This window comes from Phytophthora parasitica (genome assembly GCF_000247585.1).
Source record: "Phytophthora parasitica INRA-310 unplaced genomic scaffold supercont2.14, whole genome shotgun sequence".
Taxonomy (NCBI): domain Eukaryota; phylum Oomycota; class Peronosporomycetes; order Peronosporales; family Peronosporaceae; genus Phytophthora; species Phytophthora nicotianae.
Window position 1 is genome coordinate 227,366 of NW_008649000.1, and position 23,457 is coordinate 250,822.

General features: G+C 50.4%; 12 protein-coding genes across 12 annotated transcripts; 6 read left to right on the forward strand and 6 right to left on the reverse strand.

Moving 5' to 3' along the window:
- On the reverse strand, window positions 1-1,321 carry PPTG_08406 (hypothetical protein; the record flags this gene model as incomplete). Its single annotated transcript, XM_008902488.1, has 1 exon — window positions 1-1,321. The coding sequence occupies exon 1, from the start codon at window positions 1,261-1,263 to the stop codon at window positions 1-3; it is 1,263 nt and encodes a 420-aa protein (XP_008900736.1). The 5' UTR covers window positions 1,264-1,321.
- Window positions 1,322-3,504: 2,183 nt separating this feature from the next.
- PPTG_08407 (hypothetical protein) lies at window positions 3,505-4,976 on the forward strand (the record flags this gene model as incomplete). The annotated part of the gene is made up of 1 exon (XM_008902489.1): window positions 3,505-4,976. One exon carries the CDS (start codon window positions 3,505-3,507, stop codon window positions 4,891-4,893), a length of 1,389 nt encoding a protein of 462 aa, XP_008900737.1. The 3' UTR covers window positions 4,894-4,976.
- Window positions 4,977-5,042: 66 nt separating this feature from the next.
- On the reverse strand, window positions 5,043-8,699 carry PPTG_22247 (CAMK/CAMKL/AMPK protein kinase; the record flags this gene model as incomplete). The annotated part of the gene is made up of 4 exons (XM_008902828.1): window positions 5,043-5,330; window positions 5,396-5,850; window positions 5,926-6,030; window positions 7,070-8,699. The coding sequence occupies 4 exons, from the start codon at window positions 8,697-8,699 to the stop codon at window positions 5,043-5,045; spliced, it is 2,478 nt and encodes an 825-aa protein (XP_008901076.1).
- A 208-nt stretch (window positions 8,700-8,907) lies between these two features.
- PPTG_08410 (HAD hydrolase, family IE) lies at window positions 8,908-10,156 on the reverse strand. Its single transcript, XM_008902490.1, has 2 exons — window positions 9,958-10,156; window positions 8,908-9,888 (listed from the first exon to the last, which is right to left on the reverse strand). The coding sequence occupies exons 1-2, from the start codon at window positions 10,115-10,117 to the stop codon at window positions 8,972-8,974; spliced, it is 1,077 nt and encodes a 358-aa protein (XP_008900738.1). The 5' UTR covers window positions 10,118-10,156; the 3' UTR covers window positions 8,908-8,971.
- Window positions 10,157-10,278: 122 nt separating this feature from the next.
- PPTG_08411 (hypothetical protein) lies at window positions 10,279-13,074 on the reverse strand (the record flags this gene model as incomplete). The annotated part of the gene is made up of 1 exon (XM_008902491.1): window positions 10,279-13,074. The coding sequence occupies one exon, from the start codon at window positions 13,072-13,074 to the stop codon at window positions 10,279-10,281; it is 2,796 nt and encodes a 931-aa protein (XP_008900739.1).
- A 180-nt stretch (window positions 13,075-13,254) lies between these two features.
- Window positions 13,255-13,923, reverse strand: PPTG_08412 (hypothetical protein; the record flags this gene model as incomplete). The annotated part of the gene is made up of 2 exons (XM_008902492.1): window positions 13,255-13,717; window positions 13,787-13,923. The coding sequence occupies 2 exons, from the start codon at window positions 13,921-13,923 to the stop codon at window positions 13,255-13,257; spliced, it is 600 nt and encodes a 199-aa protein (XP_008900740.1).
- A 248-nt stretch (window positions 13,924-14,171) lies between these two features.
- PPTG_08413 (hypothetical protein) lies at window positions 14,172-15,033 on the forward strand (the record flags this gene model as incomplete). The annotated part of the gene is made up of 4 exons (XM_008902493.1): window positions 14,172-14,190; window positions 14,313-14,403; window positions 14,484-14,696; window positions 14,757-15,033. The coding sequence occupies 4 exons, from the start codon at window positions 14,172-14,174 to the stop codon at window positions 15,031-15,033; spliced, it is 600 nt and encodes a 199-aa protein (XP_008900741.1).
- A 137-nt stretch (window positions 15,034-15,170) lies between these two features.
- PPTG_08414 (hypothetical protein) lies at window positions 15,171-17,436 on the reverse strand (the record flags this gene model as incomplete). The annotated part of the gene is made up of 4 exons (XM_008902494.1): window positions 15,171-15,430; window positions 15,495-15,713; window positions 15,781-17,216; window positions 17,306-17,436. 4 exons carry the CDS (start codon window positions 17,434-17,436, stop codon window positions 15,171-15,173), a joined length of 2,046 nt encoding a protein of 681 aa, XP_008900742.1.
- A 441-nt stretch (window positions 17,437-17,877) lies between these two features.
- PPTG_08415 (AGC/NDR protein kinase) lies at window positions 17,878-19,953 on the forward strand. The gene has a single exon (XM_008902495.1). The coding sequence runs from the start codon at window positions 17,957-17,959 to the stop codon at window positions 19,853-19,855; it is 1,899 nt and encodes a 632-aa protein (XP_008900743.1). The 5' UTR covers window positions 17,878-17,956; the 3' UTR covers window positions 19,856-19,953.
- Window positions 19,954-20,223: 270 nt separating this feature from the next.
- PPTG_08416 (hypothetical protein) lies at window positions 20,224-20,928 on the forward strand (the record flags this gene model as incomplete). Its single annotated transcript, XM_008902496.1, has 1 exon — window positions 20,224-20,928. The coding sequence occupies one exon, from the start codon at window positions 20,224-20,226 to the stop codon at window positions 20,926-20,928; it is 705 nt and encodes a 234-aa protein (XP_008900744.1).
- Window positions 20,929-21,164: 236 nt separating this feature from the next.
- On the forward strand, window positions 21,165-21,839 carry PPTG_08417 (hypothetical protein; the record flags this gene model as incomplete). Its single annotated transcript, XM_008902497.1, has 1 exon — window positions 21,165-21,839. The coding sequence occupies one exon, from the start codon at window positions 21,165-21,167 to the stop codon at window positions 21,837-21,839; it is 675 nt and encodes a 224-aa protein (XP_008900745.1).
- Window positions 21,840-22,385: 546 nt separating this feature from the next.
- On the forward strand, window positions 22,386-23,382 carry PPTG_08418 (hypothetical protein). The gene has a single exon (XM_008902498.1). The coding sequence runs from the start codon at window positions 22,488-22,490 to the stop codon at window positions 23,154-23,156; it is 669 nt and encodes a 222-aa protein (XP_008900746.1). The 5' UTR covers window positions 22,386-22,487; the 3' UTR covers window positions 23,157-23,382.
- Window positions 23,383-23,457: the final 75 nt, after the last annotated feature.

Consider the following 23,457-nt stretch of genomic DNA (forward strand, 5'->3'; position numbering starts at 1 on the left):
TTACCTTACCAACAGGCTTACGGAAGACTTGGTTGTGCATGTATCCGAGTCGTCTGAATCGTCAGTATCACTTTGACACTTCTCATACTCATGCGACACGAGCTGGTTAAATACCCGCGACAGTCTCTGTGCCAACAGTTGCGACGGATATTCCACTAGGTAGTACGACGTCGTTGCCAATAAAATCACCAGACCGAACACGGCAAACGTCTTGTCGTAGTAGTTCGTCATCTGCTTGATCGGAGGCGTGAAGATCACGAACACGTGCAGCAAGTATACGGAAAAGCTGATCTTGCCCATGTATCGCAGCACCACCCACTCGAAGATCTGGGATACTGTGGACGGCTGGATCATCTCGATGACGATCAGTAGCGACAACTTGACACTCGTGAACGGCATGAAGTACTTGGTGGCAGGCGGTAGTGGCATACCCAACCAATTGAAGAACAGTCCACGAAAGACCACACTGAGGTACGCCGCAATCAAAACGGCCTCGACGATCCGAAGAGCGACGATGTGCAGTGGTCGGAACTTGAAACCCGTCGCTTTGATCCACGCTTCCAGCTTCAAGAGAATAACCGCCGCCATGGATCCCGCCACAAACGTCGGCAGGTGTTTGCTCAGTGGCTGACGATAGAAGTTGTCTCGAGTTGTGTACAGGCCCTCGTGGATCACCCAGACGTACAACGGCACGAACGACATCCACCAGAAGCGACCCAATTTCAGAACAGCCAGCACAAAAGCAGGCAGGATGAAGTAGTACGAGATTTCCAACGGTAGCGTCCACATGAGGTAGTGTCGGTGTTCCGGATGAAAAGTGAGTGTCTGGAACAGGTTGAAATCCTCGGGCTGTTTGACCAAGTAGTAGCGTTGCTTGTACTCGAACGGCATAAGCCACAGCGCTATAGACAGCAGAGCAAACAACGGGTACACGCGGAAGAATCGTTTGGAGAAGTAGTCGGCCAGCGTGTACCCCCACTTGCGATAGGACGCGTTCTCGGCGAAGAGCTTGATACTTTTCTTCATGAAGATCATGGTCAGTAGAAACGAAGAGAGCACGAAGAAGGCGTCGACTCCGACTGCACCCATGAAGATATCGTGCATGTAACCGGTGTGCTGTGTGACGACAAAGATGACTGCAGTTCCGCGCACTCCATCGAGGAAGAGGATCTTGGCAACGGGCGACAATTTCGGTTTGCTTTCTTGATTTCTATTGCTTTCTTTGGACCGTTCGACGTTGTCGCTATTCGTTTCAACTTTCATTGTTAGCGTGGTATCTTGGTCTTGGACAATGTGGTCATCAGGAACTTGAAAGTTTAGCGTGTTCTCTCTTTGTGGTTCGAACATCCGAGCGATAAAGTGTGTCGGAGTTTTGATTCAGGCGTGGCAAATTACAGAGTGGTTTCGTCGGATAGACAGCCATGAATGATCCTTGTTCACCAAGTCCTTCCCGCACGACAGGCGCCAGGATTTGCTATTATTAACAACCTATTATAAGGTGGCATCCAACAAGGAATCTCACACGTCAGTTAGCAGTACAACCACATGTCGATAGGCGAAAGCGTTAGTGGCCTACCAGATCTTTTAAAAATGGATTAATTGTTAACTAATCCAAATAATAATTTAAAAATTACATTTATAAGGCGCTTTTTTTGAGAATTTTGTGCTCCTTAGTACGGTATACGTGTACACGTATTATTTTGGTTAAAATAACGTTTGGTACGAGTCACCAGCTGCTTCCTAACAGAAGTCACAGTACCAACGCCATTTTCCATCTCGATGACCCCGCCGGTGAATGCCATTTTGTTGGTGGAACATACAGAACTACTTCCGATGGCATCCACACTTCTCTGGATAGGACAATGTCGTACTGTGCTATTTTAATAGTAAAATAGATATGGACATGCGTTTCCCGGATCGATACAGTATCCCGTGCGGAAGGCTCGATTAAGCCGCAAGATGACTATCTGGTTAAGACCTAAAAAAATGTTGTATCTGACTGCGTACCAGTATAGTTCCCGGTCAAACTGGAATTATCTCTGATCAAAGAGAAAAAGCTGAGTTGAACAGTTCACAAATGTATAGTCCGCATTTTCAAAATCCAATTTGATGGTCGAAAGGGTGAAACTAACCTGTTCAAACTGCTCAAACCTAAACTCTTTAATCGAGATGCATGTGCTAATACGGTACAAACTGTATTAATACCGGTTATTCAGCAAATTAATCCTGTTTGGGCTGTCCATTACTCATTCTGAGGTATTCCCAGTATAACCTGTGGACCGTGTCGACTTGCCACTGGGTCGATCCACTTCGTTTGTTGATTTATGTAACTTTGAACGTAGGAAAGCTGCATGCATACTAATTCCGAAATAATCTCACTATTCTCCGGTGCTCTAACTGAAGCCGCGCAGTAGAAGCGATGCAACATGAACTGCGCACAGCACCTAGAAGTCAAGATCAAAATAATATCTAGGAGTTTTACACATGGGCGGAAGATTTCAACATCACACGGTTTCCATGATTGCATCAGGCATTATGTGGTAGCACAAATCTCATCTCCATGCTTTATCTCGAAATAAGCACTACTTCGAGAGGAATTACTCCGTATTCTATTTTCAGTACGATATTTATGAAGTGCACACCCTTTGCTTATTACCTTATTGCCACAAACAACACAATTTTTCCTTACAGTGCATAGCTCCGTGGTAATACACCCGTTTCACTACCGTCATATTTCGCTGCTCGTCCTGCAACCAATCGTACAAATTTACGTCGCCCAAGTTTATGGCGGAGACAAGATGGTTTCTGAGGATTATTCAGCTGCTCATCACCGTACGTGTACTGTACTGGACAGTGTACAGATCAACCTTGTATATCGTGACATCCTGTCGTACTTGATAGGATTTGATTCGCAGACTTGCTTTTTTGCATAGTCCCCTGATAATACTGTCCAACTTGAAACTTGATGCAATGTGGTGATAGGAAAAAAAACAGTTAAATGCTGTCAAAATTAAAGGTTTTACTTCCTGCTAGTAGGAATCTTGATATGTATCGACATGAAATCACCATTCTAAGCCGATTTTATCGGAAATCAGCTTCTGAAAGGGTCACAACAGAGACCGTGGAAAGTCTGGTGTATCATCAGATATTTCCATAAATTTCTAGATTTGAAATATTTCGTTCGAATCCCACTAAATTTCAGGAATGTGCACCACACTAACCGCCTTAACATGATCAACTTACTATACTTGATCAAAAGTTGTTCCACGGGTTGTATTAGCTAAGAGAGGTTAATCTGTACTGTTATTATAGAGCAGCAAATCTTACACATCTTACCACCGTGCATGTAAAATTTGGTACACACGAGGATCGTCAGCTTGGTGGCTACCAAAGTTTGATCCAAACGATGCTATTCGCATGTTCGCTATTAATACAACGCATTCCTCTGCTTCACGTGTCCAGCTCATTCTTACTGCTGGGACAGGTTTGATACAATTCGAGCAAATGCTCGGACACAAGACAGACACCGTGCTAAACATCCAGGCCACGGCAGACAACCATGCTGGCCATGACTCGACTCAAGCCGAACGAACAGAAGTAAATCACACTAATGTCGTTTCCAACGTCGTCTCCATCGTCAAGCTCAATCACGACTTAAACCCTCAGAGTAAACCAAAAGAGTCTCGATTGTCACCCGTTGCCAAGATCCTCTTCCTCGATGGAGTGCGCGGAACTGCAGTCATCTTTGTCGTCACACAGCACACCGGTTACATGCACGATATCTTCATGGGTGCAGTCGGAGTCGACGCCTTCTTCGTGCTCTCTTCGTTTCTACTGACCATGATCTTCATGAAGAAAAGTATCAAGCTCTTCGCCGAGAACGCGTCCTATCGCAAGTGGGGGTACACGCTGGCCGACTACTTCTCCAAACGATTCTTCCGCGTGTACCCGTTGTTTGCTCTGCTGTCTATAGCGCTGTGGCTTATGCCGTTCGAGTACAAGCAACGCTACTACTTGGTCAAACAGCCCGAGGATTTCAACCTGTTCCAGACACTCACTTTTCATCCGGAACACCGACACTACCTCATGTGGACGCTACCGTTGGAAATCTCGTACTACTTCATCCTGCCTGCTTTTGTGCTGGCTGTTCTGAAATTGGGTCGCTTCTGGTGGATGTCGTTCGTGCCGTTGTACGTCTGGGTGATCCACGAGGGCCTGTACACAACTCGAGACAACTTCTATCGTCAGCCACTGAGCAAACACCTGCCGACGTTTGTGGCGGGATCCATGGCGGCGGTTATTCTCTTGAAGCTGGAAGCGTGGATCAAAGCGACGGGTTTCAAGTTCCGACCACTGCACATCGTCGCTCTTCGGATCGTCGAGGCCGTTTTGATTGCGGCGTACCTCAGTGTGGTCTTTCGTGGACTGTTCTTCAATTGGTTGGGTATGCCACTACCGCCTGCCACCAAGTACTTCATGCCGTTCACGAGTGTCAAGTTGTCGCTACTGATCGTCATCGAGATGATCCAGCCGTCCACAGTATCCCAGATCTTCGAGTGGGTGGTGCTGCGATACATGGGCAAGATCAGCTTTTCCGTATACTTGCTGCACGTGTTCGTGATCTTCACGCCTCCGATCAAGCAGATGACGAACTACTACGACAAGACGTTTGCCGTGTTCGGTCTGGTGATTTTATTGGCAACGACGTCGTACTACCTAGTGGAATATCCGTCGCAACTGTTGGCACAGAGACTCTCTCGAGTGTTCAATCGACTCGCGTCATACGAACACGAGAAACTTGTGGGACAAAACGATACAGACTCGGACGCGTCGGAATCAGGGACGACAACGTTGACCCCATTGCAGAAGGAGAAACTGTCATCCGCGAACTGAAGCGGTACAGATATCTGGATGTAGAAGTTCTATAAGTGTGTTGAAGTGTTTCAAATGGAGTAATGCGTGTAGCATATAGTTCTATTGAGCAACGAAGGGGTAAACCAACGACTTTTGTGTACAAGCCGTTCAGACTTTATATCCCGCGTTCACTGCTGGATCTGGTGCAACAGAAGCTCAACAGGTAACAAGCTCGAGTCGTTTGTAAGCACAACGTCAAAGCGTTGCAGGTACAGATCTAGTTTCTCGTCAGCACCGTCGTTGAGGAAGCCGATGCGGACGATCTCATCTTCTTTGAAGTCCAATCCGTTGGCCATATTCGAGTCACCCAGCGAATCTCCCAACAGCAAAATGTTGTGTCGTTTTTCCAGTTGACATTGTTTCCAGAATTCCGTCTCCACCAGCGCACTTGCGTCCTTGTTCAAACTGTGAATCAGCTGCATCGACAATATAAAACAATCGTGACTGAACTTGTATACTATACTCATGAATCTTTACGTACCGTTCCATCAAACCCCACAACCTTGTCATTTTCGTCGAAGCGCATCATGTTGGAGATGACGTGCACATTTTTTGGAGGCGTTTTAGCCGGGGTCTTTGCGTACTCCTTGTCCAATACGGCGTGGATCACATCGTAAAGTCCCGCAGAAAAAATAAGCGTAGGCACATTCTCTCTTGCCAATAAGTCGAAAATATCCATGAAACCTTCTCGCAGCGTGATGTCGCTCTCCTCCACCGCCTTCTTTACAGCAGTTTTGGAAACGCCGTGCTGGATCATGAGCTCGTGCGTCTTGGTCCACCATTCGATCATGAACGGAAGTTTCTCCTCCTTCGTGAGTTTAGCCGACTGCTCGATAGGGAAATATTTTTCGAAAATCTCGCGCGCCACAGTCTCTGTTTGTGGCCCAAGCGCCTCGCTTTCCATTAAAAGGCGATGCGTGCTTAGAGCTTGGTCATCTGGGTAAATTATTGTCACACAATAATTTACGTTTAGTACAGTTTAACAATAAGTGTTGCTGTTTCATCACAAACCTGTGGGTGTGTATGCTGGAGTGAGCGTGTAGTCAAAGTCGGCGATGACTATGAGTTTGTCTAGTCGGTCGGTGGAAAATTTCTTCCACTTGCGGGCGAAAGTATCTGCATAAACAAAATGTTACGCCAATAACTTTTGACAATACAATTATTGTTTTGGAGATTTCGTTCCTGGATCGCGTGCAAACATCATGGGCTTTCCTGGGGGCCGGCGGTGGCTGGAACTCGATTCAAATTGTGCTATATGAGAGTAGTCTTGGGAGGTCACAGCAACAGCCCCAGCGAGGGCCAGGCCGGCAGAGAAGAGAGGCGAGGCACGTCGGAGGTGGCGGAGCCCAAGCATGATGCGTGTCAAATTGGAGTTTTAATACTACGAGTTGTAATAAAATTTATATTTTAGTAGATAACTGTCAAATTTTGTTTAATACTATTAGAATATTACACTTTTTCTTTATTAAGATAATGTATTAATAGTACTGATACCTTAATAATTGTTTCACTTATAATACTATTATTCAGTTGAAATTTGAAATAATGTTCCGGACTGCTACTTTAGCTTTCAGAAATTATCCGCTGAAAAGTCATTTTTGCATTTTTCCTGGCGTCTACGAGTTTGTTGACATTGATAACCTTTGTGGTGATCGAGTATCATCTGACTTGGTGGCAAAAGTTGAATGGGGAGGTACGACTGCTGGAGTTGCCGCCACGTGTGACTGGTGAGGACTTTGAGTATGACCTGAATGGTGCGGTGGTGGTACGGGGCCTTGTGGTCGTCGTCGAATAATCACAGCACCATTCGTCGAGGAGATCGATTGGTAAGAAGGTGGATGAGCCGTGTGCGCCGGTGTGGGGTCATGTACATTACGATAAGGAGGTGCTGCAACTTCAGTTGAATGCCGTCGTGTAGCGGTGGATGGAGGCAACTCTCGCCTCGGTGGATGTACTGGTTGTACAAGAGGCCGAAGAGCTACCATGCCGTTGCTGACTGTAACGCGGCTGTTACTTTGTGCTTTCCTGGTTGTAAGCGTTCCGGAGAGACGATGGTCACGCGGTGCATTGGGTGCGATCGGCAAAAATGTTGTACCAGACGATATTATTGGGGAATTGCTTATCATCACAAGATTGCGTCCACTACGCACCGAACCTGGTCGTTGAGTTGACCCAGATCCACCGGTGTGTCTTGGAGGCGCAGCATTTGCTGGTGCGGCTGAACGCTGAGCAGAAGCTTTTTGAGTCTCTGAATGCTGCTGCTGGGGCGGGTGATGAGGGTTTGACCTGCGTCTTGGACTTTCCGGAACGCGGTGAGTTGTTCCAGTAACCTCAATAGTTTTGCTTGATCCGCCAGCAGAGCCTGAACTCGTGATGCGGGCATCACTACCACCCGTTCGAACTTGCAGTCGATCTTGACGTTTATTGTCGCTGCTGGGGGTGCTGCGGTCGATCAACGCGTTGCCAAACGTCGGCGCTGGTATAATGCGATTCCGCACAAGTCGTTGGAGTTTACTGTCAAGAAGATAATAGGACGCCGTGAATCGGTTGAAAGATTTCTTTGAGAGCGCCGATTGCACCTCTTCGGCTGATAATCCCAGTGATTCCAATTGGCTTAACACAAGTTTGTGCCGAGTCTTGAGTTCGTCGCTTTTCGTCCCATCGCCCACATCATAACCAGATATATCGGGCTTTTGCACGCCAGCCAGCCACGGGTGCTGAAGGATCTTGTCTACAGTGTAGCGTTTATCGGGGTCTGTCTCAAGAATGCGACGAATTAGATCCTGTACACTTGCTGATAAAAACGTCGGCATTTTGTAGTTTGCACTCAAAATTTTCTTGTAAAGCATATTGGTGTTGCTATCCTCGAACGGAAGAAATCCACAGACCATGGCAAAAAGCACAACACCCAAACTCCACATGTCCGCAATGGGACCGCGATACAGTCGTCCTTGGATCATCTCGGGTGCAGCGTAGCAAGGTGAACCACACGCTGTACGCAGCAAACGACCACCGTCATGGGTGTTACTCAGACCAAAATCCACAATCTTCACCAAAAGTGTTGAATCAGTTGCCTGTTGCTGTTGCTGACGAGAATTGTGATTATTGGATTGGAGTAGCAAATTTTCTGGTTTCAAGTCGCGATGAGTAACTTCGTTTGAGTGCAAATATGCCAGTCCTTCCACAATTTGCCGGAAAAGGAAAGCGGCCTCAGGTTCACGAATCCGATGATGTGCCACGATGTACTCGAACATTTCGCCTCCGTCGATGTGTTCCATGATGAGGAAAATGCGGTCTGGAGAATCGATTACCTCGTACAACTGGATTACATTCGGATGCCGATTGCGCTTTAGGATTTTGATCTCGCGTGCCACACGCTCCACATCTGCAGCCTGGACAATTCGCTTCTTTTCCAGGATTTTCACGGCAACTTTTTCACCCGTGAGCGTGTGCAACCCAAGTTTGACTTTGCCAAACGTTCCCTTGCCAATCGTCTCACCCAACACGTATTCCCCGATTACGGCACCTTTGCCATCTCCAGTTGCAGAAGTCGAAGACGATGCTGTGGAAGTCTCTGTGGCGACTCGCTCGGGCTCTCGTTGCTGTTGCTGTTTCTCCTGGTCCGCTGGAGTCTTCAAGTTCGGTGGCACGCCTTCCACCTGCTGTTTCTGTCTAGGTGAAGACTTGCCGGGGATGTTCGTCTTCCGTCCTGGAGAATCGGGCGTGGGTGGAACGGAGGGGTTCATGACCGCTGTATTTCCCTTGTTAGTGTTATTCGCTGTCATCACCTCAGAGCTCCGAACACTTTCTAATGAATTAGTGAATTGTCTTGGTAACGAGCTGCTCCGGTTTCATCTGACAATGCACTCGCACGGACGCCACCACAGCACCAAGAGCAACTGCGGGGGGCAAGACCTGTAATAACGAGCCAGCAGGCGACAAGAATCACTGCTCTACACTGCGCTGCAGCAAAGCACACAACACCACAATCGCTACGGATCGCCAAAATAGGACACAACCACCATATCCGATCTCCTATTTTTACGTTGGCATCGCTCTATTCCTTCTTGGAGGACGCTATTATCTGCTCTATCAGCATCTGCACGGGGACGAGACTCGCATCGTTGGTGAACACCACGTCATAGAGATCAAGGTACTCCTCCAATGCTTCGTCCACCTTCAGATTGAGGAAGCCAACACGAATAATCTCGTCGGCATCCAAGCCATCGGCCATGCGTACGTCTCCCCGCGAGTCTCCGAGCAGAAGCACATTGCGGCGTTTGTCAAGCTGACATTCCGTCCAGAAGGGCGAGTTTAGCAACACATGCGCCGTCTTAGTAAACGGATGGATGACTCGTCCGTCAAAGCGTTCGATGCGGCCTTGAGCGTCGAAATGCATCATGTTGGACACGACGTGTACGTTGCTGGGTGTGAACTTTTGTTCATCGGGAATATCCTCGGCTGCGATTTTATCTGTGCGCTTTTGTTCCGCTGCAAATTCTTTTTCCAATGCTGCGTGGATCACATCGTAGAGGCCGGCGGAGAACACGAGCGTTGGCACTTGTTGGTCGTGTAGGAGTTTGAAGAGCGGGTGGAACCCGTGGCGGAAACTCAGGGAGCCTGACGCCACGGCCGCCTTCACTTGATCCTTGGAGAGCTTGTACTCGACCAGCAACGCGTGGACGCTGTCCCACCATTTTGCCATGAAAGGAAATTTCTCCTCGTCGGAAAGGTTTGAAGAGATTTCGACGGGGTAGTAACGAGCGAAAAGTTTTTGATGAGCAACAGCCACTTCGGGTGGCAAGACACTGCTGGTCATGAGCAGGCCGTGGCTGCTGCTTTCTCGCTCCAAAGGCTTTTGGGGGTCACTGCGCGGCTTGTAGTACGGAGTCAAAGTGCGGTCGAAGTCGGCGATCACCAGAAGCTGCTCGGGTCCATCCTTGACGAACTTTTTCATCTTGCGAGTAAAGGTATCTGGCAACATTGGAAACATTAGATAAAATCTACTATAAGGACAATCATTGGCACCATCACTCTTCATACCAGGATCAGCGATGACCATTCGAGGGAAACGACCGTGATGTTGGTCGTTGTCATGGATGGATGGAGCAGAGGAAGAATTCGCTGCTGTAGCGCCGAACAAGACGATCGAGGCCCCTGCGGCAGCACAGAGGGAGCGGGGGAGTAGCTGACGCCAAGTCATGGCTCGATGCGGAAAATGACAGAATGACTAGGCGCTATTGGAAACAAGGAAATGGGCGTGGCAAGTTTTTGTCACAGGAGTTGAAGTGGATGCCAAAAAGTGAAAAAAAAAAAAAATTGTTGGCAGCCAAAGAAGGATGCCATTACAAAAATATAACTTGCCTACAGGTTGATCTCCTCTATTTCCTCACCAGCGCTTTTGCGTTCCTTTTGTCGATTTGTCATGATTGCGAATGAGAGACTACGTTTCGAGCCTCCAGACGACTTTCGCTTCCCTCCGATAGCTGGAGACGAAGTTCGGGACGGCCGAGACGACGCTGTTCGAGACGATGGTCTGGTCTTCTCGCCGTCTTCATCACTGTCAACACGTAAACAAGCAGTGTCGCTCACGAGCTGCATGCACAGCTTCTCAATGGAACCAAGAGTCTTTTCCAGATCTTGCATCCGCCTAGTTTTAAGCCGGTTACTCTCCGCCAAAGCCTCGAGTCGAGCAGCGACGTCTTCATCCACTGTATGCCGCAAATTCTCAATCTGTGATTGTTGCAACTCCACGCGCCTGCTAACGCGCATTCGGTCTTCCGCTTCCAGTAACTCGCTTGCTACCTGTCGCTTCACATGCCGTGTTAACTTGCGAGATGCAGTCTCACTAGGTTGTGGCCACTTATTCTTGGTCTTGGGCAACATGATGAGAGGATCCACTTTCGTGAAATTCACACCTTTGTTGCCATGGCGAATTTCGGCAATGAAACGTTTCGAGTCTGCCACAAGTAGCCTAAACGCTGGCGAAAACCCCTTCGAAAACGGATATTTACGCAACTGTTCCATTTCACGTCGAGCAGCTTGGAGCGCTCGCTCTTCGCTGGGAGAAATATCTGCATTGGCATCTACCACATCTCCAGACTCATCCCAGCCCATGAGATGGTCATGAGCAGCCGTCGCTAGCTCTTCGTCTTCCTCTTCTTGTTCAGTGATTGTCTGCATGTACGCGTCGTTGAGAATGGCCAAGAAAACGTTCACCAAGATGAGCAACAACAGCAGATAGTACAAAATGTAGAAAACTGGGCCTGCCACTCGGTGAGAATCCGCCATGCCAACATAATCCAGTTCTCCTGCCACCGCTTGCAACAGTGTGACAATTGCCACACCAAGAGAACTAAAGCCACGCACATCTAACCCGAAGAGCAGCAAACCGATCTGTGCAAATGCACAAATGCAAACGAGGAAACAGACGAAGAACCACGCCAGATCACGAGCAGCACGACCTAACATCCGCAGCAACAGACTCATGCGCTTAGATACTGTGGTGTACTGCAGCAGCTTGATCCACACCAGAGCCGCATTGATGCTCTCGACCACGCTTTCAACATACAGAACAGTTGCAAGTCCTTGCAAGTTCGGGATTTCTTCCAGTGAAGCCGACGTGACTGCTTTTGCCGCCTTCCCACTCATTGTTCCGTACGCTAGATCGATGGTGTAGAGTCTTACAGCGATTGTTGCTGCGAATACAACGAGATGCAACGCCGTAAGTACATTCCACAGAGAAGCAGTCAAGAAACCCTTCACCCCGTCACGATACATTTCTTTCAGCATGCGCCACCACTGGATCATGACATAAAATACCACAAAACCCTCCAATATAATCCGCCCTGTACTCGCCGAAGAGTAACGAAATAGACGCAGAACTGCATCCGAGAGCTGAACAAATGCGCCCCCAGAAGCTGGAAATTCGACCACAATTTCGACAATGTTGAAGAGTTGCAGATACGCGTTGTAGACGGTAAAATCCACAATCAAGGCGCGAGTAGGAAGGTCGAGATATCTGTCAGTCTTTAGTTCTACCAACCTCTCACGAGAGAGCGTCCCATTCAAGCCTAGATCCACCACGTAGCCGGATCCTGGAAACGATACGTCAGTGTAGCCACGCACTGTCATCGCTTGTGTTACCTTGGCACTACTCCAGTTATACGCGTGCACAGCGGTAGGGATCGCTCCTCCCTCCCCATTCGGATTGGGATCTGTACAGAGATGAATACCAATTGGTTCTTCGTAAATGCACGTACACTGAACTGCACACTGCGCAGTGCACTGGGAGATGTATCGAAACTTGTCGACACCAAATTCCTCTCCACAGACCCGTTCGCAGTCCGAATAACACGTTTGGAGATGAGTATATGTCTTCGTGACGTCATTTAATTCCAAATCATTGAAAAATAACCTCGCTGTAGCGTAACTTATCGACGCAACGATATCTTCGCTGTTGAGAATGAGACCGTAACCTTTCTTCTCCTCCACGTCACTGGAAAATTTGCCATAGCAAAACGGAACAATCGTCTCGTACTCGGGAATTTGACGCAACGGTGGACACGTTCCAGCTTTTACACGCAGAGTTCGAAGACGAACGCCTCCTAATAAGCGGTTGGAAGTCGCAATTACACTTCCCGTTTCGGTCGTAGCATTCCTCACGTCGACAGTACCGTACACGACGTCAGCAAAGGGACCCTGAAGGAACGCCCACATCTGCGCTTGATCTCGTATTGCAGTGAAGCTGGTTGGCAATGAACTGCTAACAGGTGGTGAAGTTGACGTAGAGGACGTAGAGACTGTCGGTACTGTGAAGGACTGATCGACGAGTGCAGTTTTCAGTCGATTGGCAAAGTAGAAAGCTTGAGTATTCTCTTCAACCACAGTGGTGGCCAGGATGAACAGGATGAGAAATACCACGTAGCTCATGGCTTCCACCAGACTTCCAAACGGCACCGGGTTCCTTGCTATCCGTTTAATTCTATCATCACGCTGGACGTGTGGAGCTGAATCTGTTGCAGATGAGGCGTGTGGGTCTGGAGTTGTTGAGCTTGGCGATGTCGGAGCAGCCAGTGAGATCTCAGTACTCTTGGCATCGTTTCCTTCCTGCCCGGCTTCCACTTCAGAGTCGTCTCCAACACGATGGCGTCGCAGCATATTGTTATCTGTGGAAGCCCGACTCTCCGTTTTACTTCACCAAAGGACACCCGCCTAACGAACAGTCTGCTTTGAATAGCCACAGCAACACAGTAACATTTGCAGAAGGAGAAACTATAAACGCGTATGGCAGCTCAGACTGGCATCTATGACGCACCAACACGTAGAAACCTGATCACTTCAAGCCTTTTCCGCGCTGCCAGGAGCAGTAAATCCTCTCGCAGCGGCTGGGCTAGCGTTAACTGCATCGGTTGGAGCGACTGGTGGTGACTGCATCTTGGCTGGACTGGGCGTCATGCTGGGGTCCTTGAATTCTACGCGCCGCTTCTTCGCTGCTGTCGAGTTGCCTCCTCCTGACGTCTTGGATCTGGCCTCCTCCACTAAAATATCTTTGAGCAGTTGGAACTTGGCGTGTTTCTGCTCTGTGAGACCCTGTAGCTTCACTTCCAGCTCCTGCAACTGCTTCTTGGCCGCTGTTGCGGCGTCTTCCTGTTTTTCTGTAGGTTTTGGTTCTGCCTGCAGCTTTTCCTCGTTTTTGCTTTCCTCCGCGTCCTTCTCCGCTGCAGCTTCGTCTGCGAGTCTTCGGTGTCGAATACTGATCATCTTGCGCCAGTTCTTTTGCATACAGCGGCGGCGAATCGCACTAATAAAAATATAATCGCCGCTGATCAGTGAAAATATCATTTTCTCGGTCAATATAGACACAATTTACCTGCGGATGGCTTCGTGTTTTGCGTCTCTTAGACGCACAGGGGATTCAATACGGAATGTGTGCGGTATGATCGCCTCCAGGTCTCTGGCGTCCGCGTACGGCACGCGCGGGTTCCTCGCATACGGTCTGCCGCTCATCTTGACGAAAAAATAACAAATGCGGACAAACTCTTCAAGTAAAAGTCAGCGACCAATCAGCACTCGCCAACAATGATCTCGCTTTAGTGACCTGCCACTATCTGCCCCGGCCAGAACACGCTAGAGAGAGAAAACAAACGACAAGCCAACGCACACAGTCGAAACCGCCGGCTCCCGCGAATAGCCCACCAACAAGTCAGCCACTGCTGGTCTAGCGCTCTCGCGTCCCTCGCCTCCGTCTCATCGCCATGAAGATCGTCGCCATCGGTGCGTGTTTCCCCTCTCCATTGGCGTCTGTCATGCAATATTGTAGCTATTACTTTAGTATTTTATTTTATTTTTTTTATAAATAACCGAATCTGACCTTATTTCGCCGTGCGTATCGATAGAGTTGCTGCGTCAGGATGGCCAAGGGCAGGACCCGACCATCCTCTCGGCTGGCTTCGAGGTGTCTTCTTTCGGCTACTTCCAGCGCTCAGGGTAGGCTTGGCAATGCTACGTTGGGCTGTAGAGGATAGGACATTTAGTGACGACATGTATGTGGCGTTATGATGCAATAGTGTCCGAGAGATGATCAACTTCTTCAGTCGAACGTTCATTAAACGCACGGAGCCTGGCCAGCGGCAATCCATCCAGCACGAGGAATACAATTGCCACGTGTACGTGCGTCGCGATGGACTGTCGGGTATCGTGGTGTGCGATCAGGAATATCCGCCGCGAGTGGCCTTCGCGCTGCTGAACAAGCTCATGGACGAATATGACAAGTCCACTGGGTAAGTCACATGGCTACATTATTGCCACGTCACTGGATATTAATCGATTTATTGTCACAGTGGCAGCTGGAAGACGCAGTCGGGCAATCCACAGGAGTTCGCGGCGCTGACGACGGCTCTGGCCGAGTACCAGGATCCGTCCAAGGCCGACAAGATATCGGCAATCCAGAAGGAACTAGACGAGACCACGGCCGTGTTGTCCAAGACAATCGACAACGTGCTGGAACGCGGTGAGAAACTGGACGACCTCGTGTCCAAGTCTCAGGATCTCAGCAGCCAGTCCAAGGTCTTTTACAAACAAGCCAAGAAGACCAACTCGTGCTGCGTGGTCATGTAAGAAACTAGGACCCTATGCCGATTTTTTTTTCTCCCTGCTCCCAATCCATTTTCATCGATCGGGTTTCATTTTTCGTGTTTTAAACAAACAAAATGTTTTTTACTTGCACTAGGACTCCTTCACTATTACAAAACGGTCTACTTGCGCTTAGGAGAAGCGGTCGTTCTAGCTTTCCTTCGCGGCCGAAGAGAGCGGTTCATGTTGCCTCTGCCTCGGCCCCTGCCTCTGCCTCGTCCTCTACCTCCGGTCCTTGGAGGTGCAGCATCACTCGACTCGTTGCCGGCTTCGTCCTCTGCACTGTGTTTCCGCTTCGATGCCTTCTTCGAGTCGCTATGCACACTATCGTTGTCTCCGGTCCTAGAACTTCTGCTATTGGTCTCCGAGAGCTCGTCATCGCCTAAAGAAACCCAAGGATTTATCAGATACTAGTACACCGATACAGGTACCAGAAGTCAACGTACTGTCATCGTGCTGCGAGTCTTTCCGATGATTGCCACCTCGACCATGATAGGAATACTTTGAGGTCTTGTGGCTGCCGCATGTTGGACAGCAGTCGACGGGGTTTAGTGCATTGCTAGGAGGCAGCCCAGCGTTTTCTCTCAGTTTGTCCAATTGAGACACAAGCTGGTTGATGGACTCAAGTTGATCACTTGCAAGCTGTTGCGCATCGATTCGCTGAGCTGCAGCACACAACACCAGCATTTGTTAGTCAAAATGTGACTAACATCCACAGAATACTTGACTTACCTTCGGATTTTTGTAACTGGAAACGTAATCGCTCGATCTCGCCCTTCATTTGCAGCGAGTTATAGCGCTCCTGCTCCCACTCGTCCATGTTTTTAGGCAGATACGATGGAAGCCACTGGAGCGCATTCGGACCAACGGCAGCTACACGCTCTGGTAGTTCGCTCAGAGGACTGATCAACAGTCCCGTATCATACGGAGTGATCGGCACCGTGGAGGCCGGGAACTCAATCACTCGACGGTTCTTCGACTTCTTCGTATTCGCTCCCGGCGGCGCAGTCATAAGGAGTCTTCGTTTCTTACCTCTGTGCTGACTTGTCTCCTCTGTAGCCTCATCCTCTGATTCCTCTTCTGATGATTCTGCACTTTCACCATCCGAGTCCTTATCACTGTCGTCCAGCGGGTACTCCACGGCTCCGCTGAGCATACGTAGCTTGCCACCAGGCTGAACCAGCTTGCCAATCTTCTCAAAGAATCGCTGTTTCAGCTCTTCCTCAGTCTCTGCATACGTCATATCCGACGGTAGCACTTCCACATTATCTTCTTGAATGTATCCAACGCCACCAAAGTCCAGTTTTACCACCAATTGTCTTGTATCTAGACGCAACTCGAGCACTCGACCAGTCCCGAATGGAGCACATTTCACACGATCACCGACACACACCTCGTCGATCTCCGGGAGTTCGATATCCTGCGCTTCCAGCATCGCTTCAAGTCTGCTCTTCTCGCGGGTGAGCCGCAAAATCCTGCTGCCTCTTGCGTCAAGCTCTGTCATAATGTCCTGCAGTGCACTAGTACGACGACGACTTGACTCCAAGCCCTTCGCTGTCTCCGCCACTTCACGACTCAACGCACGCGTTACGCGATCATGTTGCTTCTTCATGCGCTTCATCTGGCCTACTTGCCATAGCAGCGTGCAGCGATGTCTCACGTACGCCCTCTCGAGGTCTTCACGCTCAATCCTCATCGCTCGAAGCTCACGTTGCGTGATACGCACAGCCCGTCGAGCAGCCGGTAAGGTCTCAATAATCTCCTCTGGTGCAATAATGCCGCTTGGTCTAGAGCGACGATTCTTTAGAGTTGCAGCCAATGGCATGTCTTCGTCGCTGTCGTTCTCGTCCACCAGAAACAGTCTTCGATGGTCCTTGTCGCCAACATTCGGGCGTCCTCCGGGCAATTTAATCCCCGACCGCGCTTCGAACGCTGCGAGTTGCTGCTGGATGCTCTTGATATCAACCTGAGCCTCATGGTGCGTCAGAGTCGTGACGCCGTCGATCTCCGGCAACAGTCTCGGCTGGCGATCGTAGCGCTGGCCTTCGTGCAGATGTTGCATCAAGTGCAGAGCGTCGGGACCTAGTGGGAGCTGCTCCATCTCGCTGTATGACTTGCGCTCGTCGTCCTCGTCATCTAAGGCGTCTCTCCGCTTCTGCGGTCCGCGTCTGCAACACGCACCGAAGGAATAGCACAAAAATGAGCAAATTCCGAGCTTTTTAGTGCTAATTCCACGCTTAAATAGGACATTACACACCTGCGTTTGACCTTTTTCATTGTTTCTAGCTCTTCAGCGTCATCGGCGTCTTCAAAATATGCGGGTTTGTTGCCGCGAGGCTTGGCACGGGCCTTGCCTGGCGTCTGGTCGACCGTCTCTGTCGCAATCATGCGTGCAAATAAGAGAAAACACGCAGTAGATGCAGCTGGTGCTTGTCTGCAAGTGTGGCGAGCTGTTGTGGCGCTGCAATGAGCGCAAGAAGCTCGTGCGCACGAGACGCGAATGAGACTTGGCACACGGAGGGAGAATGGCAGCAATTGGCCCGGCTTCCCTCTTTTTATGTTTCATCCTGTAGGTCAAAACTGCGGGATCAATTGACAGGAATTAAATCGGTGGGATGTTTTGGATATTTGCTGAATTCGTTTTGAAAGACCACAACATACGGCAGGTCTTTTTAAGGTTTTAAGTTTTACCCAAAGCATCGTCTTCACAGTTGGGTGATGATGGCGGTATGTGTTTCACCTGGGGAGTAACATATGCTTTTCCACAGGAAAATCGACATGGCTACACTCGCATCGATTTGTGAAAGGCATTCGCAAACCGCTCTCCGAAGACTGGCAGCCGCTTGCAAACAGCAGGATAGATGCATATGGAGTGAAGAGACTTCCATTCCAGACCGTTTTTCCTGGCATGAAGCAACGTCGTACCGCGAAGAAAATAAGCTTCGTCAGCAACAACCTCCGTTTTCTTATAAACGCCCCGCTTGAAAACTCCCTTCTTTTTAACCAATCCGGACGAAGCACCTTACGAACAAAGCAGTCAGACAGAAACAAACAGACAGCCATGATCTCCAACTCAACGCGAGAGAAGGCCAAGGCCACCAAGGCCTATCTGGAGCAGAAGTATGCGACCATGAAGCGCGAGCGCGAGGAGAGTCGCGAGCGCCGCAACACGCTGGAGCAGCAGATGGCGGCGCTGCGCCTCACGGAGCGCAAGAAGGAGCAGTACCGCCAGGAGCTCCGTTCCAAGGAGCTGCAAAGTCTGCGGCATCAACGCAAGCGCCTGGCGGTCGGAGACTTCCAACCGCTCGCCGTTATCGGCCGCGGCGCCTTCGGAGAGGTTCGTCTCGTTCGCAAGCGAGACAGCGGCGAGATCTTTGCACTCAAGTCGCTCGAGAAGAGCGCTATGGTGCTCAAGAATCAGGTGGGCCACGTCAAGGCCGAGCGCGACATCTTAGCCAGTGCAGACCAGGACAACAACTGGCTCGTCACACTGCACTACTCGTTCCAGGACGACCATAGACTGTATATGGTCATGGAATACTTGCCTGGTGGAGACCTCATGGGTCTGTTGATGAAGGAGGACACGCTGAATGAAGCCACCACGCGCTTCTACGCTGCGGAAATGGTGCTGGCCATCCAGTCCGTGCACGATCTGGGCTACATCCATCGCGACATGAAACCGGATAACGTGCTGCTGGATGCGCACGGACACTTAAAGCTCACGGACTTGGGGCTGTGCAAGAAGATGGACTCTCGAGTGGACTTATTGCCAGTCTCGCAGCATGCTATGGACCCTGAGCAAGCGGCTGCGGCCGCTGCTGCAGCGGCAACAAGAGGTGGAGGTGGCGGCAACAGTGTGGACGCATCACGCAGCAAACCCTTCTCACGTAACAGGCAGGTGGCGTTCAGTACAGTGGGTACTCCGGACTACATTGCACCGGAAGTATTGGCACAGAAAGGATATGGAAAGGAGTGCGACTGGTGGTCTATGGGTGTGATACTGTACGAATGTCTGGTGGGCTATCCTCCGTTCTACGCGGACGAACCAGTGCAGACGTGCCGTAAGATCGTCAACTGGAAGCAGTCGTTCGGATTCCCTCCGGAAGCTATTGCGCGGCTTAGTCCGCAGTGCATGGACTTTGTCCGGAGACTCATCTGCAACGCCGAGAACCGATTGGGAACCGGTTCCGTGGAGGAGATCAAGCGCCATCCGTGGTTCAACGGAGTGGATTGGTCGACGCTGCGCTCCATTCGAGCGCCGTATATTCCGCCTGGAGGCGGTCCGCAGTTCGACTATGTGCTGAACCAGCTGCAGGCGAACAACCCGGAGGAGTGTGGGCCACAGTATCAGGAACTCGTGCGCCAGATTACATCGAACTTCGACGAATTCACGGAGCCCTGCGAGTTGCCTGCGCCGCCGCCAGTTCAGTCGTCGGGTCACGTTCCTCCTGCAGCACCGATCAACGTCCCAGGCCGTGGCAATGGCCCGACTGCATCCGATGCAGCAGGTCAGACCAATGGTGAGTTGCCGCAAGCGTTCGGCCCGGACGGTAAACCTCTGACGTTCAACAAGTTCATTGGCTACACGTACAAACGCAAGCCGCCGGTTCGCATGGCACTGAACGACGGTCTCTTCGACAGCGGGGCCGCGCCTGTTACCAGTGAGGTGGACCATTCCAATGCGGTTACTCCTCCTGGCAGCGATGGAGCCCATGCCAATGCGAACTCCATACCGAACTCAACGTCCAGCGCAGGTTACTCGGCTCGGCAAAATTTCGACGGTGGCAGCGAGCGCTATGGATATTAGTACCAATGAGCCGCTCATGTGTGTGTAGGTAGAAGTTGCCGGATAATCCAGTGTGTTAAACAATGTGGCCGTTGCAGACCAAACGTTTCTAGACCGTTTTTCCATTGCGTTCATTTCCGCCACCAGTCTAGATTCTGGACTCACTGGCACGTTGAAGTGACCACACAGTAAGCCAAATTGATGAAGCTATCGTCGAACAGCAGGCGCTGATTGGCCAGTGAAGAAATTTTCAGATTGGGTATCAAGCTGCAACGATCTACCATGATGTGCTGGCGTGCGACTCCATCAACAGGGTTGCCATTCTGTGGAGCCTGACGTGCAAATTTCATTCGCAGATTCTCCTAGTTGCCCTCGTACCCTTCGCAACAATGCAGGACATGGATCCCCAGTCAACTCGAGCGCAGTTCACGCAGGTGACGACACCTGGCGAGCTGGCGCCGATGCAAGTGAGCAAGGTGAACCACTTGCCGTCGCCCTCGATAGCGATGGAACTGGATACGCCGCGTACCGTCGAAGTCGTCGCTGGCGACGGTATCCCCACAGGCGCATGGGCCGCTGGACTCTTCGACTGCTGTGATAATCTCATGCCCAACTGCTTCATGGTCACTTTCTGCCCATGTGTGGCACTGGCGCAGCTGTCCACGCGCTTGGGCATCGCCTCTTACAGAGTGGTGCTGAGTCTTCTGCTGTTCGTGATAGTAGTGGAGCTCACAATGTTCACGCTCGTTTGGACCACGGGCGAACATGACGACGACTCGAGCGACGAGTACTACAGTTATCGCTGGACGCACCTCCACGACTCGGATGACAAGGTGGTCAACGTCACCTTCGTGATCATCACTCTGATCGTGCAGATGTTGCTGTTCGTCTACATCTGGCAGCTTCGTGTCAAGACGCGCACGCGCTTCCAGCTCCCGGGCAACGCAGTGACCGACTGCCTCAGCTCGTGGTTTTGTTCATGCTGCACTGTAGCTCAGCTACGAACTCACGTCCGCTGCTACCAGCCGGGTGACTGCTCGTTCGGAGCCCCCGATGTCCTCCAGGCCTACCCTGGCAAATCGTACGCTGTGTAAACCCACCAGCCACTGGACTCCAGCATTCCGTTCACCTAAGTGCCGTTGCACAGAATATATTCCGATCCTATTGACTTCCAGGTTAAGGATATATCGTACTGATTTGTGGATTTCCTGGATTATATTTAGAGCTGCAGCTACAATGTTGTGCAAAAATTGCCATGACGGAAATAACGTTAGCTGACTCAGTTTTTACCTGCACGGGATCACTTCGTGGCTTATAGTCCAGGGCTAACATGGCAGACTTCCAGAAGCCTCCGCCGGCGCAGGAAACGCATGCCTACCCGACCGTGTATGCAGCGCCAGTTCAGACAGTGGTGTACGTCGAGAATGCGCCTCAGACGCGTCAGGCCGCAGTGAACGAGCACGGCGTGATGGTCGGCGCGTGGTCGGTCGATTTCTGGGGCTGCTGCGATATCATGATCCCAAACTGCTGCATGGTGACGTTCTGCCCGTGCATTTCGCTGGCCCAGATCTCCGAGCGCTTGGGTGCTGCCCCGTATCGACGCGTATTGGTGATCTTCTTACTGCTTACTCTTGCTGAGGTTATAGCTGGTCTGTACTCGTCCTCTTCAAGCACCGATGCAGGCTGGTGGTACAGTTCAACGTCAACAACTAGAGAATACTCGGACGACCACGAAAGCGATAGCAATTCAGTGCAATCATGGACTGTCACCGTTGTGAGAGCGATTTTTTTCGTGTACATTTGGCACTTACGTCAAACCACTCGCCGGATGTTCCGGATTCCAGGAAGCCCGTGCGATGATTGCTGGGCATCGTTCTGCTGCTCCTGCTGCACAATGGCGCAGATTGCCACACACATCAAGAGCTACAAACCGGGTGACTGCAGCTTTGGGCCGCCGGATGTGCTACCACCATACATGGGGACGCCAACACAACCTACGTCGTAGAGACTGCCGAATCAGTAAGGACCTCCCATCGTTTATAATGAAAGGACAGCCTTCGAAATCTAATTTATGTAGTCATTTCAAATGACTACATAAATTAGATTTCGAAGGCTGTCCTTTCATTGACTCATTTGTTCTCGACGGTCGCAAATATGCAAGCCATCTAACCTTTCATACTTGGTGCAAGTTGCAACATTCCATGCAATGCAATGCATGGTGCTGTACTGTATGTGCTGCCAGGAGATGTATTCACACAATCGTATAATTTTCTAGCGCCGTTTGGGTATCATATACCCAGGTTATCTGTAGACCAAGAGTCTCTGCCAACTGCTACACAAATATCGTACAATGTACAGCGATAAACCTTATTCGTCGTCGCTCGACAGTCTATCCCGTCTTGAAGCACATGTGCCGCACGTACCGAATCAAGCAATGACCAGAGTTTCGCTGTCTTATCACATTCGCGTTGCTGTCGCGCAATGTTTGCTGCGCTAACATACGATGCGGTAAAAGATTCCTGGATTGCTCTATAACACACTTTGCGCTGAAATGAAAGCAGCCCGGACCACCAGCAGATAACAGTCGCCATTTCCCGATTTTCTACGGAGCTCGTGTCCCTCCGTCCTCACCTTCCAAGCTTCCACTATTACCATGGACCCAGCTCTGAGCACTCTGAGCACTCAGACACCGGCGGCGCCCGCGGAAGTCCCGTACTGGGAACAGCAGAACGCTACAGCTCAGGCAACCAAGCCGAGCGCCATGAAGGATCTCGAGAGCGATGATGGGTTGACAAGGGGGCAGTGGCAAGTCGGTTTTTGGGACTGCTTCACGACTCTCATGCCCAATTGCTTCATGGTCACGTTCTGCTCGTGCGTCTCGGTGGCTCAGATTTCAGCGCGGCTTGGAGTGACCACGTACTCGAAGGCCCTCATCACCTGCTTGGTGATCATCATCGCTGAGTTCGTGGTTAGCGGCATCGCGGCGAGTGCAGCTTCAACCAGCTACACAGTCGAGACGGACTATACCAGTGATGGGACGTCGTACACATATTCGACTAGCAGCGATTCTGGGACTGCTGTTATCGTGTACCGCGGGGTCATGATCATGGTCCACGTGCTGTTTGCTCTGTTCGTGATGCACCTGCGCAAGACGACTCGCGAGCGATTCCAGATCCCCGGAAGTTCTCGCAACGACTTCTTCGCTGGGTTTTGCTGCTCCTGCTGCGCTCTCGCTCAAATGGCAACTCACATCAAGAGTTACAACCCCGGGAGCTGTGAGTTTGGTCAGGTGGCGACCACGCTGCCTCCTTACATTCAGTAGATCTTGCGATCGGGAGTATGTTTAGTTTCGTTAAAATATACATTTTTGAGTGGTACAGTAGTAAATCTTGAAGTTGTTGAGTGGTAGCAAAAAGTTGAAGTGGTCCGAAATCGTGGGTGTCTCGAAGTGAATATCAACAGCCACCACGTGCAGCTACAATCGATGGCTAAAACCACGAAGTAGCTCGGTCTCATCGATTCAAAGTGATGACATGATGAATCTCTATCCTAATTTCTCGGCACCGCTAAGGTGTATATCGCTCCTTTCTCACTTGCCAATCTCCATCCTAGCACTAACATCA